This window comes from Oncorhynchus tshawytscha, linkage group LG10 (genome assembly GCF_018296145.1).
Source record: "Oncorhynchus tshawytscha isolate Ot180627B linkage group LG10, Otsh_v2.0, whole genome shotgun sequence".
Lineage (NCBI taxonomy): Eukaryota > Metazoa > Chordata > Actinopteri > Salmoniformes > Salmonidae > Oncorhynchus > Oncorhynchus tshawytscha.
In genome coordinates, this window is record NC_056438.1 from 34135444 (window position 1) to 34163266 (window position 27823).

General features: G+C 42.7%; 1 protein-coding gene across 2 annotated transcripts in view; it reads right to left on the reverse strand.

Moving 5' to 3' along the window:
- LOC112260119 (sodium/potassium/calcium exchanger 2) overlaps positions 1-27823 on the reverse strand; it is a 157178-nt gene that overhangs the window by 58952 nt on the left and 70403 nt on the right. For both annotated transcript variants that reach the window (XM_024434981.2, XM_024434980.2), the window contains exon 5: positions 9463-9477. In XM_024434981.2, the coding sequence (XP_024290749.1) occupies positions 9463-9477 (15 nt within the window). The remainder of the gene's footprint in view (positions 1-9462; positions 9478-27823) is intronic.

Consider the following 27823-nt stretch of genomic DNA (forward strand, 5'->3'; position numbering starts at 1 on the left):
ACCATAATTAATTAATGAACATGCACCTGTGGAATGGTCATTAAGAAACTAACAGCTTACAGACAGTAGGCAATTAAGGTCACAGTTATGAAAACTTAGGACACCAAAGAGGCCTTTCTACTGACTCTGAAAAACACCAAAAGAAAGATGCTCAGGGTCCCTGCTCATCTGCGTGAACGTGCCTTAGGTATGCTGCAAGGAGGCATGAGGACTGCAGATGTGGCCAGGGCAATAAATTGCAATGTCCATACGTTGAGACACCTAAGACAGTGCTACAGGGAGACAGGACAGAGGGCTGATTGTCCTTGCAGTGGCAGACCACGTGTAAAAACACCTGCACAGGATCTGTACATCCGAACATCACACCTGCGGGACAGGTACAGGATGGCAACAACAATTGCCCGAGTTACACCAGGAACGCACAATCCTTCCATCAGTGCTCAGACTGTCCGCAATAGGCTGAGAGAGGCTGGACTAACGGCTTGTAGGCCTGTAGTAAGGCAGGTCATCACCAGCTCTTCTCTGACGAGTTGAGGTTTCAAAAATCTGTGTGTCAAAAATCATCAGGCTGACCTTGTTGTTATTGTAGGCAATCTCAACGCTGTGCGTTACAGGGAAGACATCCTCCTCATGTGGTACCTTTCCTGCATGCTCATCCTGACATGACCCTCCAGCATGACAATGCCACCAGCCATACTGCTCGTTCTGTGTGTGATATCCTGCAAGACAGGAATGTCAGTGTTCTGCCATTGCCAGCGGAGAGCCCGGATCTCAATCCCATTGAGCACGTCTGGGACCTGTTGGATTGGAGGGTGAGGGCTAGGGCCATTCCCCCCAGAAATGTCCGGGAACTTGCAGGTGCCTTGGTGGAAATGCCCTGCAGTACTTAATGCAGCTGGTGGCCACACCTGGTGGCCATCTCTTAACGGCGGCGGCTCCGGTGCAGGACGTAGACCCCTTCCGCCCGCAGATCCCTTTGCTTTGGTCGCGGCCCTAGCACATGGACCTTCACTGGAGAAACCGGCCGCAGTTCATCGACAGAGGAACCAGACCACCGATCATCGCCGGACTGGGGGCCGTCGCTGCAGGCTCCGGACTGGGGACCGTCGCTGCAGGCTCCGGACTGGGGACCGTCGCTGCAGGCTCCGGACTGGGGACCGTCGCTGCAGGCTCCGGACTGGGGACCGTCGCTGCAGGCTCCGGACTGCAGATCCATGGAGGCTTCGTGCCATGGATCATCACTGGAGGCTTCGTGCCATGGATAATCACTGGAGGCTTCGGGCCGTGGATCATCACTGGAGGCTTCGGGCCGTGGATCATCACTGGAGGCTTCGTGCCATGGATCATCACCGGAGGCTTTGTGCCATGGATCATCACTGGAGGCTTCGTGCCATGGATCATCACTGGAGGCTTCGTGCCATGGATCATCACTGGAGGCTTCGTGCCATGGATCATCGCTGGATGGAGTGATGACGTGGAGCCGGAGCCGGAACAGGTCTGTCAAGCCGGAACAGGTCTCACCGGACTGAGGAGAAGTACTGGCAGCCTAGTGAGTGAAGCTGCCACAACACGTCCTGGCTGGATACCCACTCTAGCTTGGTGAGTGTGGAGAGCTGGCACAGGACACACTGGGCTATGACGACGCACTGGAGGCATAGTGCGTAGAGCCAGCGCAGGCCACACTGGACCATGGAGGCGCACCGGAGGTCTGGAGCGCAGAGCTGGCATAACTCGTCCTGGCTGAATACCCCCCTTAGCCCAGCAAGTGCGGGGAGCTGGAACAGGCCACACTGGGCTTTGCTGGCAAACCGGGGACACCGTGCGTAGAGCTGGTGCAGGATAACCTGGGCTGACGAGACACACCGGAGGCCAGGAACGCTGAGCCTGCACATGGCAGGGTCTTGTCCCCTGCCATAACCTCCTGTCCATGTCCATGAGGTCCTCCACTCACTCTTCTAGTGGGCCCATGATCCCTGCTCCTCCTGGCCACGCTGCTTGGTCCTTTGGTGGTGGGTAGTTCTGTAACGTCTCTCGTCAGAATGAGGATCGGACCAAAGCGCAGCGTGGTAAGGGTTCATGATTTTGATTTATCAAAACACTCAAACAAAATAACAAAGTGAAAAACGAACAGTTCAGTAAGGCAAATTAACTATACAGAAAACAACTACCCACAAAACACAGGTAGGGAAAAGGCTGCCTAAGTATGATTCCCAATCAGAGACCACGATAGACAGCTGCCTCTAATTGAGAACCACATTTGGCCAAAAACAAAGAAATAGAAAACATAGAAATAAAGAAACTAGAATGCCCAACCTAGTCGCACCCTGGCCTAACCAAAATAGAGAACAAAAGCCTCTCTATGGCCAGGGCGTGACAAGAACAAAGAATCATATAGTGATCTATTATATCCCCTTACTGGTTTTTTTATAAGTATTGATTGTTTGTAAATATCTATTACATTTTTTTTATTTAACCGTTGTTTAACTAGGCAAGTCAGTTAAGAAAAAAAGATGATTTACAATGACGGCATATGAACAGTGGATTAACTGCCTTGTTCAGGGGCAAAACGACAGATTTTTACCGTGTCAGCTCACGGATTCGATCTAGCAACCTTTACATATGGCATATCTAATCTAGCAGATAAGCCACTCTTTGTTGAAAAATTTATAATTTTTTATTTGCATGAGCAATATTTACTGTAAGCCACACTTCATTAGACTGTGTGACAAGAGGTACTTTTGGTGTTGGCAGGTGAACCATTCATGGTAATTGTCTGTTCGGCAATGGTCAATGCCATATAGAAATGGTAATTACAGAAAAGATAACAGCAACAACATGTCCACACCACAATGCAGAAATTATCTAGTCTCCCTTTATTATATATGGGGTATCCAAAATATCCAATGAGGAGTCTGTAATAATAATAATTATAAGTAGATTTCCTAAAGAAAATGTGTGTGCTTGCTAGCTTTTCGTAAAGTATTAATGGTTGTGAAATAAGTTATAGTAGTGGAAGTGACTGCAGTTGTAATGGAGTGACTAGTTATAGCTGAAAAAGTAGGTTGAAAATGGCACCGACAGAGAGGGCTGCCGTGCTTCTAGCTCTTAGGAAACTTTGCAGTATTTTGTTGTTTTATGTATTAATTCTTACATTTTGAGCGCAGAAAATGTTTTGTGTTATTACATACAGCCGGAAAACACTATTGGATATCAGTGTGGCGGTAACTCACCAGCACTACCAGCACTACAACCAGGAATACAATTTTCTCAAATCGGATTCTTTGTTTGCACCCCCCAGGGCAATTGATCTGATTCCAGAGGCCGACCCAAAACACCGCCGGCAGAGGAGAGGTACTTTTGAGTATGTTACCTGCTAATGTTCAGTCTCTGGATAATAAAGTTAACGTGCTCAGGGCGAGGATTTCTTTCCAGAGAGACATCAGGGATTATAACATACTCTTTTCCCCCGAAGCATGGCACTCTCAACCGTCAGGCCAGTTGGGTTCTCAGTTAATCACGCAGACAGGAATAAATATATCTCTGGGAAGAAGAAGGGTGGGGGTGTATGTTTAATGATGAACGACTCATCGTGTGATTGTGATAACATATATGAACTCAAGTCCTTTTGTTCACCTAATCTAGAATACCTCACAATCAAATGCCGACCATATTATCTCCCAAGAGAATTCTCTTCAGTTATAGTCACAGCCGTGTATATTCCCCCTCAAGCCGATGCCACGACAGCCCTCAAAGAACTTCACTGGACTTTATGCAAACTGGAAACCACATATCCTGAGGCCGCATTTATTTCAGCAGGTAGATTTTAACAAAGCATATTTGAGAAAAAGGGTGCCAAAGTTCTATCAAGACATTGACTGTCGTACTCGCGCTGCTAAATCACTCGACCACTGCTACTCCAACAACCAGGATGCCTACAAGGCCTTTCCCCTCCCTCCTTTCAGCAAATCTGACAATTCCTCCATTTTGCTCCTCCCTTCCAAAAGGCAGAAACTCAAACAGGATGTACCCGTGCTAAGGACTATTCAACGCTGGTCTGACCAATCGGAATTCACGCTTCAAGATAGATTTGATCACGCGGACTGGGATATGTTCCGAGTAGCCTCCGATAATAGGATGGAAAGCTTCAAGTTCATCGACGTACACATCATTGACAAACTCAAATGGTCCACCCACACAGCCAGTGTGGTGAAGAACCTCAGGAGGCTGAAGAAATTTGGTTTGGCACCTAAAACCCCCACAAACGTTTACAGATGCACAATTGAGAGCATCCTGTTGGGCTGTGTCACCTCGTGGTACGGCAACTGCACCACCCAAAACTGCAGGTTTCTCCAGAAGGTGGTGCGGTCTTCCCAACACCTCCCCGGGGGCAAAATATCTGCCCTCCGGGACACCTACAGCACCCGATGTCACAGGAAGGCCAAAAAGATCATCAAGGACAACAACCACCCGAGCCACTGCCTATTCACCCCACTATTATCCAGAACACGAGGTCAGTGCAGGTGCATCAAAGCTGGGACCAAGAGACAGAGGAACAGCTTCTATCTCAAGGCCATCAGACTGTTAAATAGCCATCAGTAGCACATTAGAGGCTGCTGCCTATATGCATCGACTTGAAATCACTTTAATTAACGGAACACTAGTCACTTTAATAATGTTTACATATTTTGTATTACTCATCTCATATGTATATACTGTATACTATTCTACTGTATCTTAGTCTATGCCGCTCTAACATTGCTCGTCCATATATTTATATATTCTTAATTCCTTAGATTTGTGTGTATTGAGTATATGTTGTGAAATTGTTAGATATTACTTGTTAGATATTACTGCACTGTCAGAGCTAGAAACACAAGCATTTTTTCGGTGTAGCAGTATATACATATGAGATGAGTAATACAAAATATGTAAACAACATCTGCGAAACGTGTGTATGAAACCAATCAAATGTGATTTGATTTAGATGGGAGAATTCTTTGATTGATTGATAGAATATGATAGCCTGAACATGTTAATGTAGTTTAGGTGTCTAGTTTGAATGGTTCAAAAGTTATGCTTTGCTAATATAAGCTAATGAATATAATTATAGTTTATAAGTGTTTTAAAGAATTTGAAGTTATGATAGCCTGAACATTTGAAAGTTGGTGTTGTAGCTTAAATTGCGATGGAAAGATTGATTGATTGATGATAGGATTGGATAGTTTGAACATGTGAAAGTTGGTTTGGTGACTCTAGCTTGAACAGTTCAAGAGGAACTGTTGGTTGTATGTTTTATGCTAAAGTATGCAAATATAAACTGAACAGAAATATTAACTGAGCTGATATAAAAGATGTTCCATATGCACAAGAAGCTTATTTCTCAAATTGTTGGCATTCCTGTTAGTGAGCATTTCTCCTTTGCCAACATAATCCATCTACCTGACAGGTGTGGCATATACATTTTTTTTTTTAACTAGGCAAGTCAGTTAAGAACAATTTCTTATTTACAATGACAGCCTACCCCAGGTGACACTGGGCCAATTGTGCACCACCCTATGGAACTCCCAATCATGTTGTGTTGTGATACAGCCTGGAATTGAACCAGGGTCTGTAGTGACATTTCTAGCACTGAGATGCAGTGTCTTAGATCGCTGCTCTACTCGGGAGCCCCATGAAGCTAATTGAACAACATGAGCCTTACACAGGTGCACCATGTTTTGGGACAATAAAAGGTGCAGTTTTGTCATACAACACAATGCCACAGATGTCTCAAGTTTTGATGGAGCGTGCAATGTGCATGCTGACTGCAGGAATGTCCACCAGAGCTGTCGCCAGAGAATTGAATGTTAATTTCTCCACCATAAGCCTTGTTTTAGAGAGTTTGGCAGTATGTCCAACCAGCCTCATAACCGTAGACCACGTGTAACCATGCCAGCCCAGGACCTCCACATCAGGCTTCTTCACCTGTTCGGATTGTCTGAGACCAGCCACCCGGACAGCTGATGAAACTGTGGGTTTGCACAACCGAAGAAATTCTGCACAGAAACCATCTTAGGGAAGCTCATCTGCCTTCTCATTGTCCTCACCAGGGTCTTGACCTGACCACAGTTCGGCGTCGAAACCGATTTCAGTGGGCAAATGCTCACCTTCAATGGCCACTGGCATGCTGGAGAAGTGTGTATAGGTGAGCAGTTTTCTGATGTCAACATTGTGAACAGAGTGCACCATTGGGTTGGTGGGGTTATATTATGGGAAGGCATATGCTATGGAAATGGCATTTTATCGATGGCAATTTGAATGCACAAAGATACTATGACGAGATCCTGAGGCCCATTGACATGCCATTCATCCGCCGCCATCACCTCATGTTTCAATCAGCATGATAATGCACAGCATGACTAGACATGTCACTGATTGAGCATGTTTGGGATGCTCTCGATTTATGTGTACGACAGCGTGTTTCAGTTCCCGCCAATATCCAGCAACTTCGCACAGCCATTGAAGAGGAGTGGGACAACGTTCCACAGGCCACCATCAACAGCCTGATCAACTCTATGCAAAGGAGACTGTATGAGGCAAATGGTGGTCCCCTGTGGCTCAGTTGGTAGAGCATGGCGCCAGGGTTGTGGGTTTGATTCCCACGGGGGAACAATACAAACATGTATGCATTCACTACTGTAAGTTACTCTGGATAAGAGCATCTCCTAAATTACTCAAATGTAGATACTGACTGGTTTTCTGATCCATGCCCCAACCTTTTTTTAAGGTATCTGTGACCAACAGATTATGGGCCCAATGAATTTACTTTAATTGACTGATTGTCTTAAATGAACTGTAACTCAGTAAAATCTTTGAAATTGTTGCATGTTAAGTTTATATTTTTGTTTAGTACAGTTATAGTTCTATAGTTTGAAGTAAGAATAGCCTGAACATTTCAAAGTTGGTCTTGTAGGACAAGGAGCAGGACTATTTTGAATAGCTATTACTGTCTTCCTATTGTTCCCATTCAAACACATTATTTTATGAAAATTTAAAATCGTTATAGTAGGAAAATAACTAATAGTATCATAAATCTGAATGCAAGCCATCTAAGTTGGAGCAGTGGCAAATCCAAATAATTCCCATTCAAACCTATGGCGCTTCTATGAACATTTATAATTCAAAAAGTAGACATAGTATCAAAAAACCTTTGACAAGGAATCAAAGTTGGGTCAGTCTGAACATCGCAACATTGGTTTGGTGTTTATAGCTTAAATGGTGTAATATTCCCCATGTAAGTCTATGACCCTTTTTTTGTCATTGAAATACGTTGAGAATGTATTAAATATTGTTGCAGTACAAAAAGTATAAATGTAATAAAAAAATATTTCCTCAAGCAATCCAAGTTGGGGCCATCAGCACATTTAAAAGTTGGTTTCATGTTTACAAATCATAATAACTTTATTCATTTAAGCACTTGAGTGGGCAGAATAAATAAGTAAGCACATTCATTGTACATTGAATGTATAATGCGCATTTCATTGAAAAACTATCTCAAAGTGCTACAGTGAGCACATCGCCCTGTCAAATTATGATCCCTATCATCAGGGGTGGACCATCAATGAATGCGGGGCTTGTACCGCATACCTAGTCAAGCGTCAGCTTGGCTTTTGTCCCTCCAAGACAAAGCACCAAATTGTATTGTATTAGGTAATTTATTTTGTCTACTATCATCTCTGAATTTGTGACTAACACAAGTTGTTGATTTCTAAAGAGATGCTAAACCTAGCTGCTTCCGGATCCTATCACATCATGCAGTACTCTCTTAGAAAAAAAGTGCTCCAAAAGGGTTCTTTGGCTGTCCCCATAGAATAACCATTTTTGGTTCCAGATAGAACCCTTATGGGTTCCAGGTAGAACTCTTTTCTGGGGAAAAGGCTCTACACGGAGCTCCTGAGTGGTGCAGCGGTCTAAGACACTGCATCTCAGTGCTAGAGCCATCACTACAGACACCCTGGTTTGAATCAAGGCTGTACCACAACCGGCCGTGATTGGGAGTCCCATAGGGCGGCACACAATTGGCCCAGCGTTGTCCAGGTTTGGCCAGTGTAGGCAGTCATTTAAATAAAAAAATGTTCTAAACTGACTTGCCTAGTTAAATTTAAAAAAACATGGAACCAAAAAGGGTTCTCCTATGGGGCTAGCCAAATAAGCCTTTAAAAGGTTCTAGATAGCATATTTTTTTCTATTAGCGAACGAGCATAGCGTCTTTGTTCTTCATCATATGCTCTGCCAGAGCGTGCTCTGGGATGAGCTACCAACCCTGTCGTTCACGTTTTGTTGACATGTTTTCCCAGTGTATACCATGTTCAGGACTGAGTTAAAATGATTCAACTAGCTATCTAAATTGCGAACTAGATCGAGATGGAGCACACATTTAGTTTTATTATTCCCAAAAGTTATTATTCCCTAATTCCCCCAGTCACAGATCTGTGTAAACCTCTGACAATGAAGCGGATCTCAGCTATGAATATTCAACAGAACTCCACAGATGACAAGACTGTGGTCGGATCAGAGGTCTGGTTAAGAACTTAGATGTACTGTAAGGCTGTGCTGGTTACTATGACATGATTTTGCTATTCAAAGAGAGCTCAGGCACAAAACCAAAATGTTCAATGTAGCCAACCCCTCCCTGTTTTCTGCAGTTCAATATTTGATGCAGCTCCTAAGTGATATTGTTTTGATGGAAAAAGATGGAAAAAGAGAGAGAGTGTGCTGACAGTTGTGGTGTGTAATAATAGCACAGGGCGTAGTCAGACTTGAATTGTCTCTTCCAAAAAGGACCTTCAATAAAACAGGATGAACACAATACATTTAGGAACCAATTCCAAAACAGAAATGATACAACTCTATAATGACCAAATTACCCATTTGTGCAAGTTAAACATCCATGGTTACATTACAAGTGCCATCAGTTTAAAGTTTTGCATTTACAGTTTAGAAAATATACCACTTACAGTACAGTACAAAATGCAGCAATGTGATTTACACGCTATGTTACACGCTATGACTAGCTAGCTGACCATAATACTAACACCTTTTTTTGAACATGCTAAGCTGCCAAAAGACAGTATTGTTAGTGTCAGAGACTAAAATACAATTACATGCTGTTTGTGTCATCCTGAAAACATGTAGATTTATTAAGGAATCAAAGTGGCAAGAATCTTCTCCTGAACTGGGCAAACACACCACAGACACAGTGAGCAATGGTCGGCCACGGACTGTTTTTGGTCTTTCCATAGTCCTCTGTCCTCTACTTTTTTTGGACGTGTGTCAAAGAACAAATCATGTACCTAGCTCTCTCAGTGTTTGGCCCCAATGTATCTCCCGGTCCCATGCATGCAAGATGGTCAGTATAGCATGTATTTTTACAATGGTTAGCTTACAAGGGGTAAAAAAGAGATAGTTAGAAAAGTAACTCACCAGAATCAGCAAATTCTGAGGGGACAGAGGAAGAAAGAGAAATACAGAGAGAGAGAGAAAAGATAAACCAGATTATGTATAAGTTGATAAAACATGATAAAACATTGGACCTTAATCTTATGAAAGGTTTGCATTATGCTTAGGCCATTAACACCAATGAGAGTTGGCTCTGAATTATCTGAATGAGCTGGATAAATTATGGTTAAGTAGATCAAAAAATTAAATAAGCACATTTGGCCATTGGAATATTGCTACACTCTTAGAAAAAAGGGTTCCAAACTGGTTCTTTGGTTGTACCCATAGGAGAACCCTTTATGGTTCAAGGTAGAACCCCCTGGGGAAAAAGTTCTACATGGAACCCAATAGGGTTCTACCTGGAACCAAAAATAGTTATTCAACGGGTTCTCCCATGGGGGACAGCTGAAGAACCTTTTTAGGTTCTAGATAGCACCTTTTTTGACAGACATGTACTGGACTTTATAGACATGATTTTTTGTAAAATGGGCTTTGTTGTTCCTGTGCTTTACAGTGAGGTTATATTCAGCTTTAACCTCTCTGGGGTAGGGGGAAGTATTTTGACATCCAGATGAAAAGCATGCCCAAAGTAAACTGCCTGTTACTCAGGCCCAGAAGCTAGGATATGCATATAATTGGTATAATTGGATATAAAACACTCTACAGGTTCTAAAACTATCACAATATCGTCTGTGAGTATAACAGAACTGATATGGCAGGCAAAACCCTGAGGATAAACCATCCAGAATTTTTTTTTGAGGTCATAGAATTTTTCAATTGGTTTCTATGGGGACTCCCTTATTATTAGGAACCTGGTTGCAGTTCCTATAGCTTCCACTAGATGTCAACAGTCTTTAGAAATTGTTTAATGTTTTTCTTTTGAGAAATGAAGAAGTAGTGCTATTCATTGTGTCACTCCAGGTGGACTCTACTGTTTTGGTGAGCTTGAACTGGAGTGTGCTTCACATTGTTTTCATCCGGTATTAGAAACAGTTTATTCCGTCTTAAATTTGATCAATTATTTACGTTTTAGGGTACCTGAGGTTGGATTAGGAACGTTGTTTGAAATGTTTAGACCAAGTTTACAGGTAACTTATTAGATACTTTGTAGGCATGTTGGGCGAGTTGAAACCGGTGTATTCCTGAATCAAACGCGCCAAATAAATTGACATTTTTGGGACATAAAGAAGGACATTATCGAACAAAAGGACCATTTGTGATGTTTCTGGGACGTTTTGGAGTGCCAACAGAAGAAGATCTTCAAAGGTAAGGCATTAATTATATCTCTATTTCTGACTTTTGTGGCGCACCTGCCTGGTTGAAATATGATTTTCATGTGTTTGTATGCAGGGCGCTGTCCTCAGATAATAACATGGTTTGCTTTCGCCGTAAAGCCTTTTTGAAATCTGACACAGCGGCTGGATTAACAAGAAGATAAGCTTTATTTTGATGTATAACACATATATTTTCAAGAATGTTAAATTTAGTATTTTTGAATTTTGGGCACTGAAATTTTACTGGATGTTGGCCAGGTGGGACGCTAATACAAAATAATGTACCACAGTCTTTTTTAATTTTTTTATTTATCAAATCTTATTAGTCACATGCGCCAAATACAACAGGTGTAGACTGTGTAGACTCTTGATACTACCCATCCCGGGTCCGGGAGCGTAATCATCAACTGACACTAATTAGCATAACGCAACGGACATAAATATTACTAGAAAATATTCCTATTCATGAAATCACAAGTGAAATATATTGAAACACAGCTTAGCCTTTTGTTAATCACCCTGTCATCTCAGATTTTGAAAATATTCTTTATAGTCAAAGCAAGACAAGCATTTGTGTAAGTTTATCGATAGCCTAGCATAGCATTATGACTAGCTAGCAGCAGGCAACCTGGTCACGAAAATCAGAAAAGCAATCAAATTAAATCATTTACCTTTGAAGAGCTTCGGATGTTTTCACTCACGAGACTCCCAGTTAGATAGCAAATGTTCCTTTTTCCCCAAAATATTATTTTTGTAGGCGAAATAGCTCCGTTTGTTCTTCACGTTTGGCTGAGAAATCAACCGTAAATTGTGGTCACTACAACGCCGTCAAATATTCCAAATTAGCTCCATAATATGGACAGAAACATGGCAAACGTTGTTTATAATCTATCCTCAAGCTGTTATTCAAATATCTATTCGATAATATATCAACCGGGACTGGTGGCTTCTTAGTAGAATAGAGAGAAACAATGGCCGCATTTGTCCTTTCCGCACAAAACACTCTGAGAGACTTCAGCTGACCACTGACGCAATGTTGACGTTCAGGCTCATTTTTCAAAATAAATGCCTGAAACTATGTATTGTGACACTAGACACATTAGGGAAGCCATAGAAAAATTAATCTGGTTGATATCTCATTCACTGCTCAATAGGGACGCATTAGGAACGCGGAGCCTTCTAAATAAAAGTCCCTTCCTGTTTGGGATTTTCCACAGGCTTTCTCCTGCAACATCAGTCCTGTTATACTCACAAACAATATTTTCACAGTTTTGGAAACTTTAGAGTGTATTCTATCCTAAATTGTCAATTATATGCATATTCTAGCATCTTGTCCTGACAAAATAGCTATTTACTTTGGGGATGTTATTTTTCCAACAATGAAAATAGTGCCCCCTAGATTCAAGAGGTTGTGAAATGCTTACTTCACGAGCCCCTAACCAACAGTGCATTTTAAAACAAATATGAATAAAAATAAGAGCATGAGCCAAGATGGCGTAGCAGTGAAGACGTGTTTTGTTCGTCCTCTTGTGTACTTTTGTATTTTTCTTATTTTTTGTATAACTATATATTTTTAAATCTCAATCTCTTTTCGATTTTTAATTTGATTATACCTTCCGGTAACCTGCCTCACCCAATGTGATAATGAATCAATATTATTTTTAACTTTAGAACACATTCAAGAACCTCCAGAAGCTAACCAGCTAATTAGCTACAAGCTATTTAGTCACTGTTAGCCACTGCTAGCAGGCTTTTACCTTCTGCACAGATAACAGCCCTGTTCTTAGCCTGGATATTACTCGCCAATCTTCCAGTATCGGACTGTCTCTCCACAACAACGCCGGATTCCTGCCGTAATCCCTGGGCCACTACTTCTAATCTTCACAGCTAGCTTGCACCCTCCGTGGCACCCAGTACCGAAGCTATCCCTGAGGCCCCCCTCCCGGCCTACTCAGCTGTTCACCCGAACCCCACTCATACACAGCTAGAGTCCAATACTCCATCGGATCTTTGCTGTAAACTCTGGACCTTGGCACCCGATCACCGCTGCTACCGATTGGTTATAGTGGCTACCGCCACTGCCACGAAGCTAGCACCAGTTAGCAGTGAGCCAGGCACATCTCCCGGCTAGCAAACAAAATTCTACAATACCTCTTTCTCCATCTGGCTTGGATTCTCTGTCGACACGGCGCCCCTCCGCACCACCACGTCTGGTCTGCCGACGAATACTCCATCCACTGTGCCTTCAATCAGCCTCCATCTGAGCAGACCCCCCTACTAACTTTAAAAGCTGTGTCGCCTGCGTGCTAGCGTATTGGCTAGCTGTTCCATCTACTGCTGCCCCCTGGACACTATGATCACTTGGCTACATAGCTGATGCCTGCTGGACTGTCCATTAATCACGGTACTCCATTCTGTTTATTTATGTTTTATCTGTCGGCCCCAGCCGCGAACTCAGGCTCTATGTGTAGTTAATCCGACCCTCTCTGCCTAGTCATCGCCATTTTACCTGCTGTTGTTGTGTTAGCTGACTAGCTGTTGTTGTCTCACCTGTTGTTTTAGCTAGCTCTCCCAATCAAGACCTGCGATTACTTTATGCCTTGCTGTATGTCTCTCTCAAATATCAATATGCCTTGTATACTGTTGTCTAGGTTAGTTATCATTGTTTTAGTTTACAATGGAGTCCTTAGTTCCACTCCTCATACCTCTGATACCTCCTTTGTCCCGTCTCCCACACATGCGGTGACCTCACCCATTATAACCAGCATGTCCAGAGATACAACCTCTCTTATCATCACTCAGTGCCTGGGCTTACCTCGGCTGTACCCGCACCCCACAAACCCCTGTCTGCACATTATGCCCTGAATCTATTCTACCACGCCCAGAAATCTGCACCTTTTATTCTTTGTCCCCAACGCTATAGGCGATCAGTTTTGATAGCCTTTAGCCGTACCCTCATCCTACTCCTCCTCTGCTCCTCAGGTGATGTGGAGGTAAACAAAGGCCCTGCATGTCCCCAGGCACCCTCATTTGTTGACTTCTGTGATCGAAAAAGCCTTGGTTTCATGCATGTCAACATCAGAAGCCTCCACCCTAAGTTTGTTTTACCCACTGCTTTAGCACACTCTGCCAACCCAGATGTCCTTGCCGTGTCTGAATCCTGGCTTAGGAAGGCCACCAAAAATTCTGAGATTTCCATACCCAACTATAACATTTTCCGTCAAGTTAGAACTGCCAAAGGGGGAGGAGTTGCAATCTACTGCAGAGATAGCCTGCAAAGTTCTGTCATACTTTCCAGGTCTATGCCCAAACAGTTCGAACTTCTAATTTTAAAAATGAATCTTTCCAGAAATAAGTCTCTCACTGTTTCCGCCTGCTACCGACCCCCCTCAGCTACCAGCTGTGCCCTGGACACCATCTGTGAAATGATCACCCCACATCTAGCTTCAGAGTTTGTTCTGTTAGGTGACCTAAACTGGGATATGCTTAACACCCCGGTAGTCCTGCAATCTAAGCTAGATGCCCTCAATCTCACACAAATCATCAAGGAACCCACCAGGTACAACCCTAAACATGGGCACCCTAATAGACATTATTCTGACTAGCTTGCCATCCAAATACACCTCTGCTGTCTTCAATCAGGATCTCAGCGATCACTGCCTCATTGCCTGTATCCGCTACGGGTCCGCGGTCAAACGACCACCCCTCATCACTGTCAAACGCTCCCTAAAACACATCTGCGAGCAGGCCTTTCTAATCGACCTGGCCCGGGTATCCTGGAAGGATATTGACCTCATCCTGTCAGTTGAGGATGCCTGGTCATTCTTTAAAAGTAACTTCCTCACCATCTCACCATCTTAGATAAGCATGCTCCATTCAAAAAATGCAGAACTAAGAACAGATATAGCCCTTGGTTCACTCCAGACCTGACTGCCCTCGACCACCACAAAAACATCCTGTGGCGGACTGCAATAGCTTTGAATAGTCCCCACGATACACAACTGTTCAGGGAAGTCAGGTACCCACGCAGTCAGAAAGCAAAGGCCAGCTTTTTCAAGCAGAAATTTGCATCCTGTAGCTCTAACTCCAAAAAGTTCTGGGACACTGTAAAGTCCATGGAGAACAAGAGCACCTCCTCCCAGCTGCCCACTGCACTGAGTCTAGGTAACATGGTCACCACCGATAAATCCATGATAATCGAAAACTTCAACAAGCATTTCTCAACGGCTGGCCATGCCTTCCTCCTGGCTACTCCAACCTCGGCCAACAGCTCCGCCCACCCCGCAGCTACTCGCCCAAGCCTCCCCAGCTTCTCCTTTACCCAAATCCAGATAGCACATGTTCTGAAAGAGCAGCAAAACATAGACCCATACAAATCAGCTGGGCCTGACAATCTGGACCCTCTATTTCTGAAACTGTCCGCCGCCATTGTCGCAACCCCTATTACCAGCCTGTTCAACCTCTCCTTCGTATCATCTGAGATCCCCAAGGATTGGAAAGCTGCCGCAGTCATCCCCCTCTTCAAAGGGGGAGACACCCTGGACCCAAACTGTTACAGACCTATATCCATCCTGCCCTGCCTATCTAAGGTCTTTGAAAGCCAAGTCAACAAACAGATCACTGACCATCTCGAATCCCACCGTACCTTCTCCGCTGTGCAATCCGGTTTCTGAGCCGGTCACGGGTGCACCTCAGCCACACTCAAGGTACTAAACGATATCATAACCGCCATCGATAAAAGACAGTACTGTGCAGCCGTCTTCATCGACCTGGCCAAGGCTTTCGACTCTCTCAATCATCATATTCTTATTGGCAGACTTATTGGTAGCCTCGGTTTTTCTAATAACTGCCTTGCCTGGTTCACCAACTACTTTGCAGACAGAGTTCAGTATGTCAAATCGGAGGGCATGTTGTCCAGTCCTCTGGCAGTCTCTATGGGGGTACCACAGGGTTCAATTCTCGGGCAGACTCTTTTCTCTGTATATATCAATGATGTTGCTCTTGTTGCGGGCGATTCCCTGATCCACCTCTATGCAGACGACACCATTCTGTATACATCTGGCCCTTCCTTGGACACTTATCTAACCTCCAAACGGGCTTCAATGCCATACAACACTCCTTCCGTGGCCTCCAACTGCTCTTAAATGCTAGTAAAACCACATGCATGCTTTTCAACCTTTCGCTGACTGCACCCGCACGCCCGACTAGCATCACCACCCTGGATGGTTCCGACCTAGAATATGTGGACATCTATAAGTACCTAGGTGTCTGGCTAGACTGCAAACTCTCCTTCCAGACTCATATCAAACATCTCCAATCCAAAATCAAATCGAGAGTCGGCATTCTATTTCGCAACAAAGCCTCCTTCACTCATGCCGCCAAACTTACCCTAGTAAAACTGACTATCCTACCGATCCTCGACTTCGGCGATGTCATCTACAAAATAGCTTCCAATACTCTACTCAGCAAACTGGATGCAGTTTATCACAGTGCCATCCGTTTTGTAACTAAAGCACCTTATACCACCCACCACTGCGACCTGTATGCTCTAGTCAGCTGGCCCTCGCTACATATTCGTCGCCAGACCCACTGGCTCCAGGTCATCTACAAGCCTATGCTAGGTAAAGCCCCCGCCTTATCTCAGTTCACTGGTCACAATGGCAACACCCACCCATAGCACAAACTCCAGCAGGTGTATCTCACTGATCATCCCTAAAGCCAAAACCTCATTTGGCCGCCTTTCCTTCCAGTTCTCTGCTGCCTGTGACTGGAACGAATTGCAAAAATTGCTGAAGTTGGACTTTTATTTCCCTCACCAACTTTAAACATCTGCTATCTGAGCAGCTAACCGATCGGTTACCTGGTGGGTTCCTTGATGATTTGTGTGAGCCCTGTATAGCCCACCCAATTTACCTACCTCACCCCCATACTGTTTTTATTATATTTACTTTTCTGCTCTTTTCCACACCAGTATCTCTACCTGCACATTTCCATCTGATCATTTATCACTCCAGTGTTATCTGCTAAATTGTAATTATTCACTCCTCTGCCTATTTATTGCCTACCTCCTCATGCCTTTTGCACACAATGTATATAGATTTTTTTTGTTCTCTACTATGTTATTGACTTGTTTATTGTTTATTGTTTACTCCATGTGTAACTCTGTGTTGTTGTCTGTTCACGCTGCTATGCTTTATCTTGGCCAGGTCGCAGTTACAAATGAGAACTTGTTCTCAACTAGCCTACCTGATTAAATAAAGGTGAAATAAAAAAGAGATAAAAGTAACAAGTAATTAAAGAGCAGCAGTAAAAAATAACAATATATACAGGGGGTGCCGGTACAGAGTCAATGTGCGGGGGCACCAGTTAGTTGGGGTAGTATGTATATGTAGGTAGAGTTATTAGTGACTATGCATAGATGACAACAGAGTGGCAGTAGTGTGGAGAGGGGGGTGCAAATAGTCTGGATAGGCATTTGACTAGATGTTCAGGAGTCTTATGACTTGGGGGTAGAAGCTGTTTAGAAGCCTCTTGGACCTAGACTTGGCACTCTGGTACAGCTTGCCATGTGGTGTCAGAGAGAACAGTATATGACTAGGGTTGCTGGAGTCTTTGACAATTTTTAGGGCCTTCCTCTGACACTGCCTGGTTTTGAGGTCCTGGATGGCAGGAAGCTTGGCCCCAGTGATGTACTGGGCCGTTCGCACTACCCCTCTGTCTTGCACCATGGTAAATGAATACCAACCAATGGAAGGTTGTACTTTACAAGCTCCTATCCCACTGGGCACACACTGGTTGAATAAACATTGTTTCCACGTCATTTAAATGAAATTGACGTCAGTGCCCAGTGGGATGTGTCTAGTGAGACTAGACAGCGTCATTCCACTTACATTTACAAGTCTCTATGAGATATTTATGTACACTGCCGGCTTTATATAACACCACTGAGCCACTTAAGGTCTAAAAGCCAGCAAGGGATGGTGAGGCTTAAGGACAAGATACTTTGGCTCTGTCTTTGACTGATGCTTCTGCTTGCCCTATCCAGTGTGGGCAGACGGTAGCAGAGCATCTGGTCTCAGCGTCCTTAGCTGTCCACCAGCACAAACATGAGGTTCAGAGATTATTTGCACTAGGGTTTGGAACCAAACTTATTTTCCAATCGTTTCATTCTGAACAGAACCCCCCAAAATTGTTCCGTTCCACTGTTCCGACCAGCAAAATAAGGTTCTAAACCATTTCAAACCCCCCCAAAAAAGTGGTGGTTTATATAATTCCTTTCGGTTCAATTACTTCACCAATCAGTGCAGATAGAGCAGCTTGCCATGTAGCGGGCAAGATAGTTGTTTACATGTGCGGTGGACAGACAAGTGTAGAGCGCGAGATGCAGGCGGGGAGAGATTGAGAGAGGGTGGAGGAGGAGGCTGCTTGAAGCGTTGAATGTCTTGTTATGACATGCATTATCTGAATTAAGCCCACAGAATTATACGCTACCTACAGAGGAGCGGCTTTGAATGTCTTTGAATTTTTGAGAGTTGACTGGACCAGAGCTAGCTTGCTAACAAGCTTGTGTGTGTAGTGCGGAACCAGAATTAAAAACACATCTTACCTTTTGCAGTTAATAAAGCCAATGTGAAACTATAGTATCCTTAACAAGCATTGAAAAATGTATCCATTCTTCTCTAATGAAAAATGTATCTTCCTATCTTCTAAATCATGCTTTTCACTGATGTTCCCTCTAATATTTTGGGGGACTGAGCAAATTTTAGGTCTTGTGAGTGGAAACTTGAAAGTTGTGAGAATTTTTCGCAACTTCCGGCGTGCATTTACAGTGAGGCTGTACCTTTACAGTTTTAGCCAGTAGCCAATAGGCTTTCGAGGTTATTTTAGCATAATGTAGACCTACCAACAAAACTAATGGAGCAAATCCCACTTCCACATGGAAATAGCCTTTGACTTATATGATATAGCCTACAGTATACATGTGGTGTTCAATGTAGGCCTACATTGCATGAGACTTTAAAAAATGTTTTTACATTATTGATATAATTTTTTACTTGATCTGTAACACTATGGGCCAAATAGGTGACTGTAAATTGCATTGTATTGTGTTGTGTGATACAAGAAACCACTTTCTTATTGACATACTTATTATTTGCATTCTCAAGCTTGTCTCAAAATACAACACTGCCCCTTCAATTAAGATGTAAGCTTCTTACTTGACTGTTTTTTCAAAGACTGCCTGAAATGTGGCCTACATGTGCTGTGCTTTGTAGAAAGCAGTAACCCCCCATTCCTGACCTATACTTATCTATAACGGGGATAATAACTCGCTAACTAGCAAAGAATATCAACACTCATGGGTGATTGAAAGACCACTTGTGTGCTACCCCAGCCAACAGAATTCTACATGTTCTACTCTGAATCTGCCTACAACAAAATTACAGACTCAATTTTGCAAAGTTAGATTTGTTTTGGTTTGTTGCATTGAAAAGGGGCTGATGTTGGTTTTGGTTGAAATGTTGATTCGATCACAGAAACAAATGTAATCTATATAGTGCAAACTCAGTGAAGATGTCTCTGCGAGGCATTACATTTCTTCTGCGCAGCAGTCCTAGAGTGAACATCAGTAGATTACATCAGCTTGTTACATCAGTAGATTACTGTAGCCTATGCTTCAGAGGGGCAGGTAGCGTAATCACACACACACACATGCAAAGATTTTCAGCTGGCAGGCAGACACTGGAAGAGGTTTCTGAGTGACAGAGTAAGGGCTTTGCATATTCTCTTCGTTGTTTTTTTGTGGGACTGGAAAAATCACTTTCGTTCCTGGTTCTGTTTCTCAAAAAATGCCTGATTTGCACTGACTCTCTACACACCCAATCCATACACACACTCAAACGCAATCTATCACACTCACACACACACTCACTACAATCACTGCTGCTATTATTTATTACTATTTATTGTACCGCTCACTTTGTCAACCGTCATACTATTATAGACCATTTCTAGTTTTCACGTGAACTCAACATGAAATCCAAAAATAATTTCAACATGATATTGGATTTAGATTAAAAGTTGGGTGAAAACAATAAAAAATCATGTTGATTACATTTTGCAAATCCAATCAGTTTTCCAAGTTGATTCAGCACCATCACATTACATTTTTTGGTTGAAATGGCATGGAAGGTGAAAGCTATTTATTTTATTTGACCTTGATATAACTAGGCAAGTCAGTTAAGAAAATAATATTATTTACAATGACAGCCTACCCCTTAGCCGGACAACACTGGGCCAATTGTGCGCCGCCCTATGGTACTCCCAATCACAGCCGGTTGTGATACAGCCTGGAATCAAACCAGGGTATGTACTGACACCTCTAGCACTGAGATGCATGGCCTTACATGCTGACCAGACCGGACACGTCGCGTGCTCGAGCGTCGAAAAATACATTTAGAAATCCATGTCATTCAATTATTGCACCCACACTGCTCGCGCGGGCCAACGAGCATCTGCGATGCCAAAGGCTAAACTAGAACTCCTTTCTATTTCTGACGCAGATCACGCTGCAAGTCCTGCCTCTCCCATCTCCTCACTGGTTTATAGAAGCAGGTACCCATGTGCCATCTCCTCATTGGTTATACCCACGTGGGTGATTGAAAGACTAACTGTGTTGCTGGCTGTCGTGGTAATACTATGAAAGTGTAACGTTAGATGCCAATCACCATATAAGTTCAAAAATGAAAAATCCTGGAAGGAGGAGAGATGACTAGAAATGATTCAGTTGGCCGTTTTATGTGTGGATTAAACTTCTTATGGCTGAGGGCAGCTTGGATGAATAAGGTGCCCAGAGGTGCCCAGAGTAAACTGCCTGCTCCTCAGTCCCAGTTGCTAATATATACATATTATTAGTCTATTTGGATAGGAAACACTGAAGTTTCTAAAACTGTTTGAATGATGTCTGTGAGTATAACAGAACTCAAATGGCAGGCAAAAACCTGAGAAGAAATCCAAACAGGAAGTAGGAAATCTGAGGTTGGTCGATTTTCTACTCAGCCCCTATTGAATACACGGTGGGATATTGGTTATGTTGCACTTCCTAAGGCTTCCACTAGATGTCATCCATCTTTAGAAACTTGTTTGAGGCTTCTACTATGAAGGGGGGCTGAATGAGAGGGGAATGAGTCAGAGGTCTGCCAGCAGTCACACGCTGGTCACGCGCATTTCACATGAGAGGTAGCTCGCGCTCCTTTGCTTTTCTGAAGACAAAGGAATTCTCCAGTTGGAACCTTATTGAAAAACATCGTTTGACATGTTTCTACGGACGGTAACGGAAGATTTTGACATTTAGTCTGCAACTATGGAACACGCTTCGTGAGTTTTGATTTGTTTACCAAACGCTAGACCGTTACATTAGACCGCTGAGAACACTCAGGAGTCCCGCAATGGGGAGCCGCAGCTATGATCCCTTATTTTTATTTTATTTAACTGGGCAAGTCAGTTAAGAAAATATCTTATTTACAATGACGGCCTACCAGGGAACAGTGGGTTAACTGCCTTGTTCAGGGGCAGAATTACAGATTTTTACCTTGTCAGCTTGGGGATTTGATCCAGCAACCTTTCGGTCACTGGCCAAACATTATAACCACTAGGCTACCAGCCTTATTGATGCCACTTAAATCAGTGTAGATGAATGAGAGGACACAGGTTAAAGAAGGATCTTGAAGTCTTGAAGTCTTGTTCATCCATTCAGACGATGAACGAGCAAGACAAAATATTTAAGTGAATGGGATATGGTAATTAGGTGCCAGGCGCACTGGTTTGTGTCACAAACTGCAATTTTGCTGCGTTTTTAAAGAATGTGTATCAAGAATGGTCCACCACACAAAGGACATCCAGCCAAATTGACACAATTATGGGAAGTATTGGTGTCAACATGGGCTAGCATTCCTGTGGAACGCTTTCGACACCTTGTACAGTACATGCATCGACGAATTGAGGCTGTTCTGAGGGCAAAAGGTCAGGGTGCAACTCAATATTAGTGAGGTGTTCATAATGTTTGGTATACTCAGTGTATATTTTCCACCACATCTTAATGCTCTACTGCTGCTAATTTTACTACTACTTTTATACTTTTTAATATTTGTTTACCACTTATTGCCTTATTGTGGTTTTATTTTTACTATATTTCACTACACTGTTGAGAGGTAGCTCTCAAGTAAGCATTTAATTGCACTGTTTATACCCTGATGTATTTGACGAATGAACTTTGAATTGATTTAGTTTAGTAATAAAGGCTACTTTGCATAGTCAGGATCTTTCCATGTAAAGAATATGGAAACACTGACTCTGAGACTGGTCAGAATAATTTACAATCTTAACAACATTCCATTATGTTTTAAAGGAACTGCACAATGTTTCAAATCCCTTAATTAAAGGTCACATTGTACAAAAATGATTTAACCACCAGGTGGTAAGTATTTGAAATCTATTTGAGAACCACATACAGTTGGCTGCTAAACAAACTGCAAGATGGAGAAGGTTGGATGGTTGCATTTATTTCTACACCACACTACGCCCTCACACATTTATATTCCCATACCAGACTGTGATTTAGAACTTTATCAGCCAGATGGAACGACTAAATGTAAATAATGGTGTGTAATGGGGTAATGGGGCATCTAGGAGTGTGACTAGGAGGTCATGCATTGCAATAGTCACTTAGCAGCACAATTTATTAATATTATTTTTGAATCGTTTAATTGAAGGCTCAGCTTCCAGGTAAGTGAAGACTGTAAAAGATGAAATCATTCCAGTCCAACTACAACTCCCAGTATAATTAACTACACAACCAGTCCTCAGAACAGCAGACCATTTTACAGGTCAACAACACTAGTCATTTACTCCTTTAAACTATTGACAATATTTCTTCAGACCTACATTTCAAACATTTCTTCGGCACTCACTTATTTTAAAAAAAATGGAAATGCTCAACTACATTCATCCCACATATAAAAACATGGCTGCTATGTTTCTCTGAACTTCAAAAATCTCCTTCATCTAAGCTTTAATATGGAGAATCCTTTTGAACGCAAATCATTCAGGGCATCCTCAAGTTCCTTGCCTTTCTATTTGCATTGCAAAATTGGGTGATATTTTCACCCTACTCCCTTGACGGGATTAGATTGGAATGACACTGTACCTCCCCACTGAATTAGCATATTCAGCCCTGACGCGATGCCATTTATAATTTCTCTGTAAATAGCTAATAGGTTTTCAACTTGGATTAAAATAAATCAGGGCTCCCCTTCACTAGATTCCCAATATTACACTGAGCTCACATTACATTTAAGATGTTTCCCTTAGCAGCCATTTATTAGGATAAAGGCATTACACATATCTGTGGGCTAATAGTGTTTGTGAAAGTCCCATTATATATATTTTTACCTTTATTTTACTAGGCAAGTCAGTTAAGAACAAATTCTTATTTTCAATGACGGCCTAGGAACAGTGGGTTAACTGCCTGTTCAGGGGCAGAACGACAGATTTGTACCTTGTCAGCTCGGGGATTCAACCTTTCGGTTACAAGTCCAACGCTCTAACCACTAGGCTACCCTGCCGCCCCTGGACTCCCACCATGACATACAGTGCCTTAAGAAACTATTCATATACCTTGACTTATTCCACATTTTGCTATGTAATAGCCTGAATTCAAAATGTATTTAAAAATATATATTTTCTCACCCATCAACACAATATCTCACAATGACAAAGTGAAAACATTTTATTATTAAAAAAATGAAATACAGAAGTGTAATTTACATAGCTATTACACGCCTTTGCTATGCCACTCCAAATTGAACTCAGGTGCATCCAATTTCCTTTGATCATCCTTGAGACGTCACTACAACTTGATTGGAGTCCACCTGTGGCCAATTCAATTGTTTAGACATGACATTTTAGACAGGAACACAACTGTCTATAAAAGGTCCCACAGTTGACGGTGCATGTCAGAGCAGAAAGGAACTATCTGTATATCTCTGAGATAGAATTGGGGAATGGTATTAAACAATTTCTGGAGTGTTGGAAGTTTCCAAAAGAATGGTGGTCTCCATCATTGGGAAATTAAAAATATATATAACTACCCAGACTCTGCCTAGAACTGGCTGTCTGAACAAACTGAGCAACCGGGCAAGAAGGACCTTGGTCAGGGAGGTGACCAAGAACTGATTGCCAACTCTGACAGAGCTACAGAGTTTCTTGGCTGAGATGAGAGCACAGCACTGCATCAATCTGGGCTTATGGGAGAGTGGCAAGATGGAAGCCACTCATGAGAAAAAGGCATATGGCAGCACGCCTGGAGTTTGAAAAAAGACACGTGAAAGACTATGAGAGATTAAGGCAAAAGATTATGTGGTCTGATGAGAAAAAAATGTCACTATTTGGCATGAATGCAAAGTACTATGTCTTGAGAAAACCAGGCACAGCTCATCACCCATCTAACGCCCTCACTAATGTGAAGCATGGTGGTGGCAGCTTCATGCTATGGGGATGCTTCAGTGTCAGGGATGGGTGAATTATTATGGGGATGGGTGAAAGATGGGTGTGTAGATGGGTGGGAAAAAAACATATTTAACCTCACTATGGTAGGGGGCACTATTTTCACCTCTGGATGAAAAGCGTGCCCAAATTAAACTGCCTGTCATGCCCAGAAGCTAGGATGTGCATATAATTGGTAGATTTGGATAGAAAACACTTTTTTTATGTTTGTAGTTTTCCATTGACTGCCTATAGAGTATCCCATGATTTAGGACTCAAATTACACTTCCTATGGCTTCCACCAGATGTCAACAGTCTTTAAAATTGTTTCAGGCTTGTATTCTGAAAAATTAGGGAGTAAGACCACTCTGAGTAAGTGGACAGTGGAAAGTCCCCAGACCTGTTTGCTGCGCCCGACCGAGAGCACGCCTTTCTTGTTTTTCTTTCATATTGACGAAGCTATTGTCCGGTTGAAATATTATCGATCATTATGACTAAAAACAACCTGAGGATCGATTATAAATATCGTTTAACATGTTTCTACGAACTTTATGGATACTATTTGGATTTTTTGTCTGCCTGTTGTGACTGCCTTTGAGCCATTGGATTACTGAACAAAACGCACCAACAAAACAGAGGTTTTTGGATATAAAGAGGGACTTTACCAAACAAAACAAACATTTATTGTGAAACTGGGAGTCTTGTGAGTGCAACCATATGAAGATCATCAAAGGTAAGTGATTAATTGTATCGCTATTTCTGACTTTTGTAACTCCAATACTTGGCTGGTAACTGTTTGTAATGTTTTGTGTGCTGGGCGCTGTCCCCGGTTAATCTCATGGTATGCTTTCGCCATAACGCCTTTTTGAAATCTGACACCGCGGTTGGATTAACAAGAAGTATCGTTATGCCGATGTATAACACTTGTATGTATTATTAATTTTTATTATGAGTATTTCTGTTTTTGAATTTGGCGCTCTGCAATTTCACCGAATGTTGGCCAGGTGGGACGATAGCATGCCACATACCCATAAAGTTTTAATCCATTTTGAATTCAGGCTGTAACACAACAAAATGTGGAATAGGTCAAGGGTATGAATACTTTCTGAAGGCACTGTAGCTATATTTATCCTATTATGTCCTTGGAGAGGTGACACTGGATTTCAGACCAGAGGCATAGCTCAAGCAAATAAAATAATATTGATAGAGTCTTCATTTGAACTGGATCTGGAATTTACTTGAGCTCACAAGCGCCACATTTTTTCATGACTGATGTCACATTGTTTTGAAGATAGACAGTAGTGATAGGAGAATACCTTCAACCTAGTCCATGGTCAGGACCAATCTTAAGCAGGGAATGCCTAAAGACGTATAATTTGCAAAAAGTTGGCTAAATTACAAACGGCTAAAACAGCAGGTGCATTATTTGACTCCATCCTCCCCTTCAGATATGAGATGGAAATTAAGACCTCATCTCACATGGGGGAATTGAGGTGCCCACAGTTTTTAGTGAGCTCAATGACACAAGAAAGAAACAGAGCAGGGAGACTGGTAAACACCATGACTCACTGTCAGTGAGTGGTTCGTGGCACCGTAAATTGGAGAATAGGCTCATAGTAATGGCTGGAATGGGATGAATGGAATGGTATGGTATTAAACACATCCAACAAATGGTTTCCTTTGACCTGACGAACTTCCTTGTGGATTGTGGACTACAAAGGGAAGCACAGCCGCCAGCTTCCCAGTGACACGATCCTACCTGACGAGCTCAATCACTTCTTTGCTCGCTTCGAGGCAAGCAACACTGAGGCTTGCATGAGAGCATCAGCTCTTCCGGACGACTGTGTGATCACACTCTCTGTAGCCGACGTGAGTAAGACCTTTAAAACTTCTTAAGGCAAGGGGGCAGTATTCGGAAGTTCGGATGACTGACGTGCCCAAAGTACACTGCCTGTTACTCAGGCCCAGAAGCTAGGATATGCATATAATTGGTAGCATTGTATAGAAAACACTCTGAGGTTTCTAAAACTGTTAATATAATGTCTGTGCTTATAACAGACCTGATATGGCAGGCAAAAACCCGAGGAGAATCCATCCAAAATTATTTTTTGTTGAGGTCACAGCCCATTCAACTGCTTGTCCATGGGATATTCAAAGGAATTCCTCCCAGATTGCAGTTCCTATGGCTTCCACTAGATGTCAACAGTTTTTAGAAAAGGTTTCAGGCTTGTTTTTGAAAAATGAGTTAGTTGTAGTTTTTCAAGGTGGCTCTCATTTGGACTGTAGTCTTGTAGCGCGCGTGGATGAGGGCGCGCACTTAGTTATTTATTTCTGGTATTGAACATACCACATTCCGTATTAAACTGTATCATTTATTTACATATTAGGGTACCTGAGTATTGATTAGAAACGTCGTTTGACTTGTTTGGGCGAAGATTCCTTTGTCTACATGTTGAACGAGTGGAACGGGTGGATTACAGAACCAAACGCGCCAAATAAACTGACTTAAAGATATAAAGAAGGACTTTATCGAACAAAACAATCATTTGTTGTGTATCTGGGACCCTTGGGATTGCAAACAGAGGAAGATCTTCAAAGGTAATTGATTTATTTTATCGCTATTTCTGACTTTTGTGACGCCTCTGATGGTTTGGAAAATGATTTTAATGGTGGTGTATGTGGGGAGCTGTCCTCAGATAATCACATGGTATGCTTTTGCCACTAAAGCCTTTTTGGAATCTGACAAAGAGGTTGGATTAACAAGAAGTTAAGCTTTAAAATGATGTAAGACACTTGTATTTTCATGAATGTTTAATATTAAGATTTTTGTATTTTGAATTTCGCGCTCTGCAATTTCACCGGATGATGTCGAGGTGGGGCACTAGCGGCACGCCTAACTCAAAGAGGTTTTAAACAAGTCAACATTCACAAGACTGTGGGGCCAGAAGGATTACCAGGACCTGTGTTCCGGACATGTGCTGACCAACTGGCAGGTGTCTTCAATGACATTTTCAACCTGTCCCTGATTGAGTCTGTAATACCAACATGTTTCAAGCAGACCACCATAGTACCAAAGTACACAGAGGCAACCTGCCTAAATGACTACAGACCTGTAAGCACTCACGTCCGTAGCCATGAAGTGCTTTGAAAGGCTGGTCATGGCTCACATCAACACCATTATCCCAGAAACTATAGACCCACTCCAATTTGCATACCGCCCAAACAGATCCACAGATGATGCAATCTCTATTGCACTCCACACTGCCCTTTCACACCTGGACAAAAGGAACACCTACGTGAGAATGCTATTAATTGACTACAGCTCAGCGTTCAACACCATATTACCCTCAAAGCTCATCACTAAGCTAAGGATCCTGGGACAAAACACCTTCCTCTGCAACTGGATCCTGGACTTCCTGACGGGCTGCCCCCAGGTGATGAGGGTAGGTAGCAACACATCTGCCACGCTGATCCTCAACACTGGAGCCCGTCAGGGCTGCATGCTCAGTCCCCTCCTGTACTCCATGTTCACC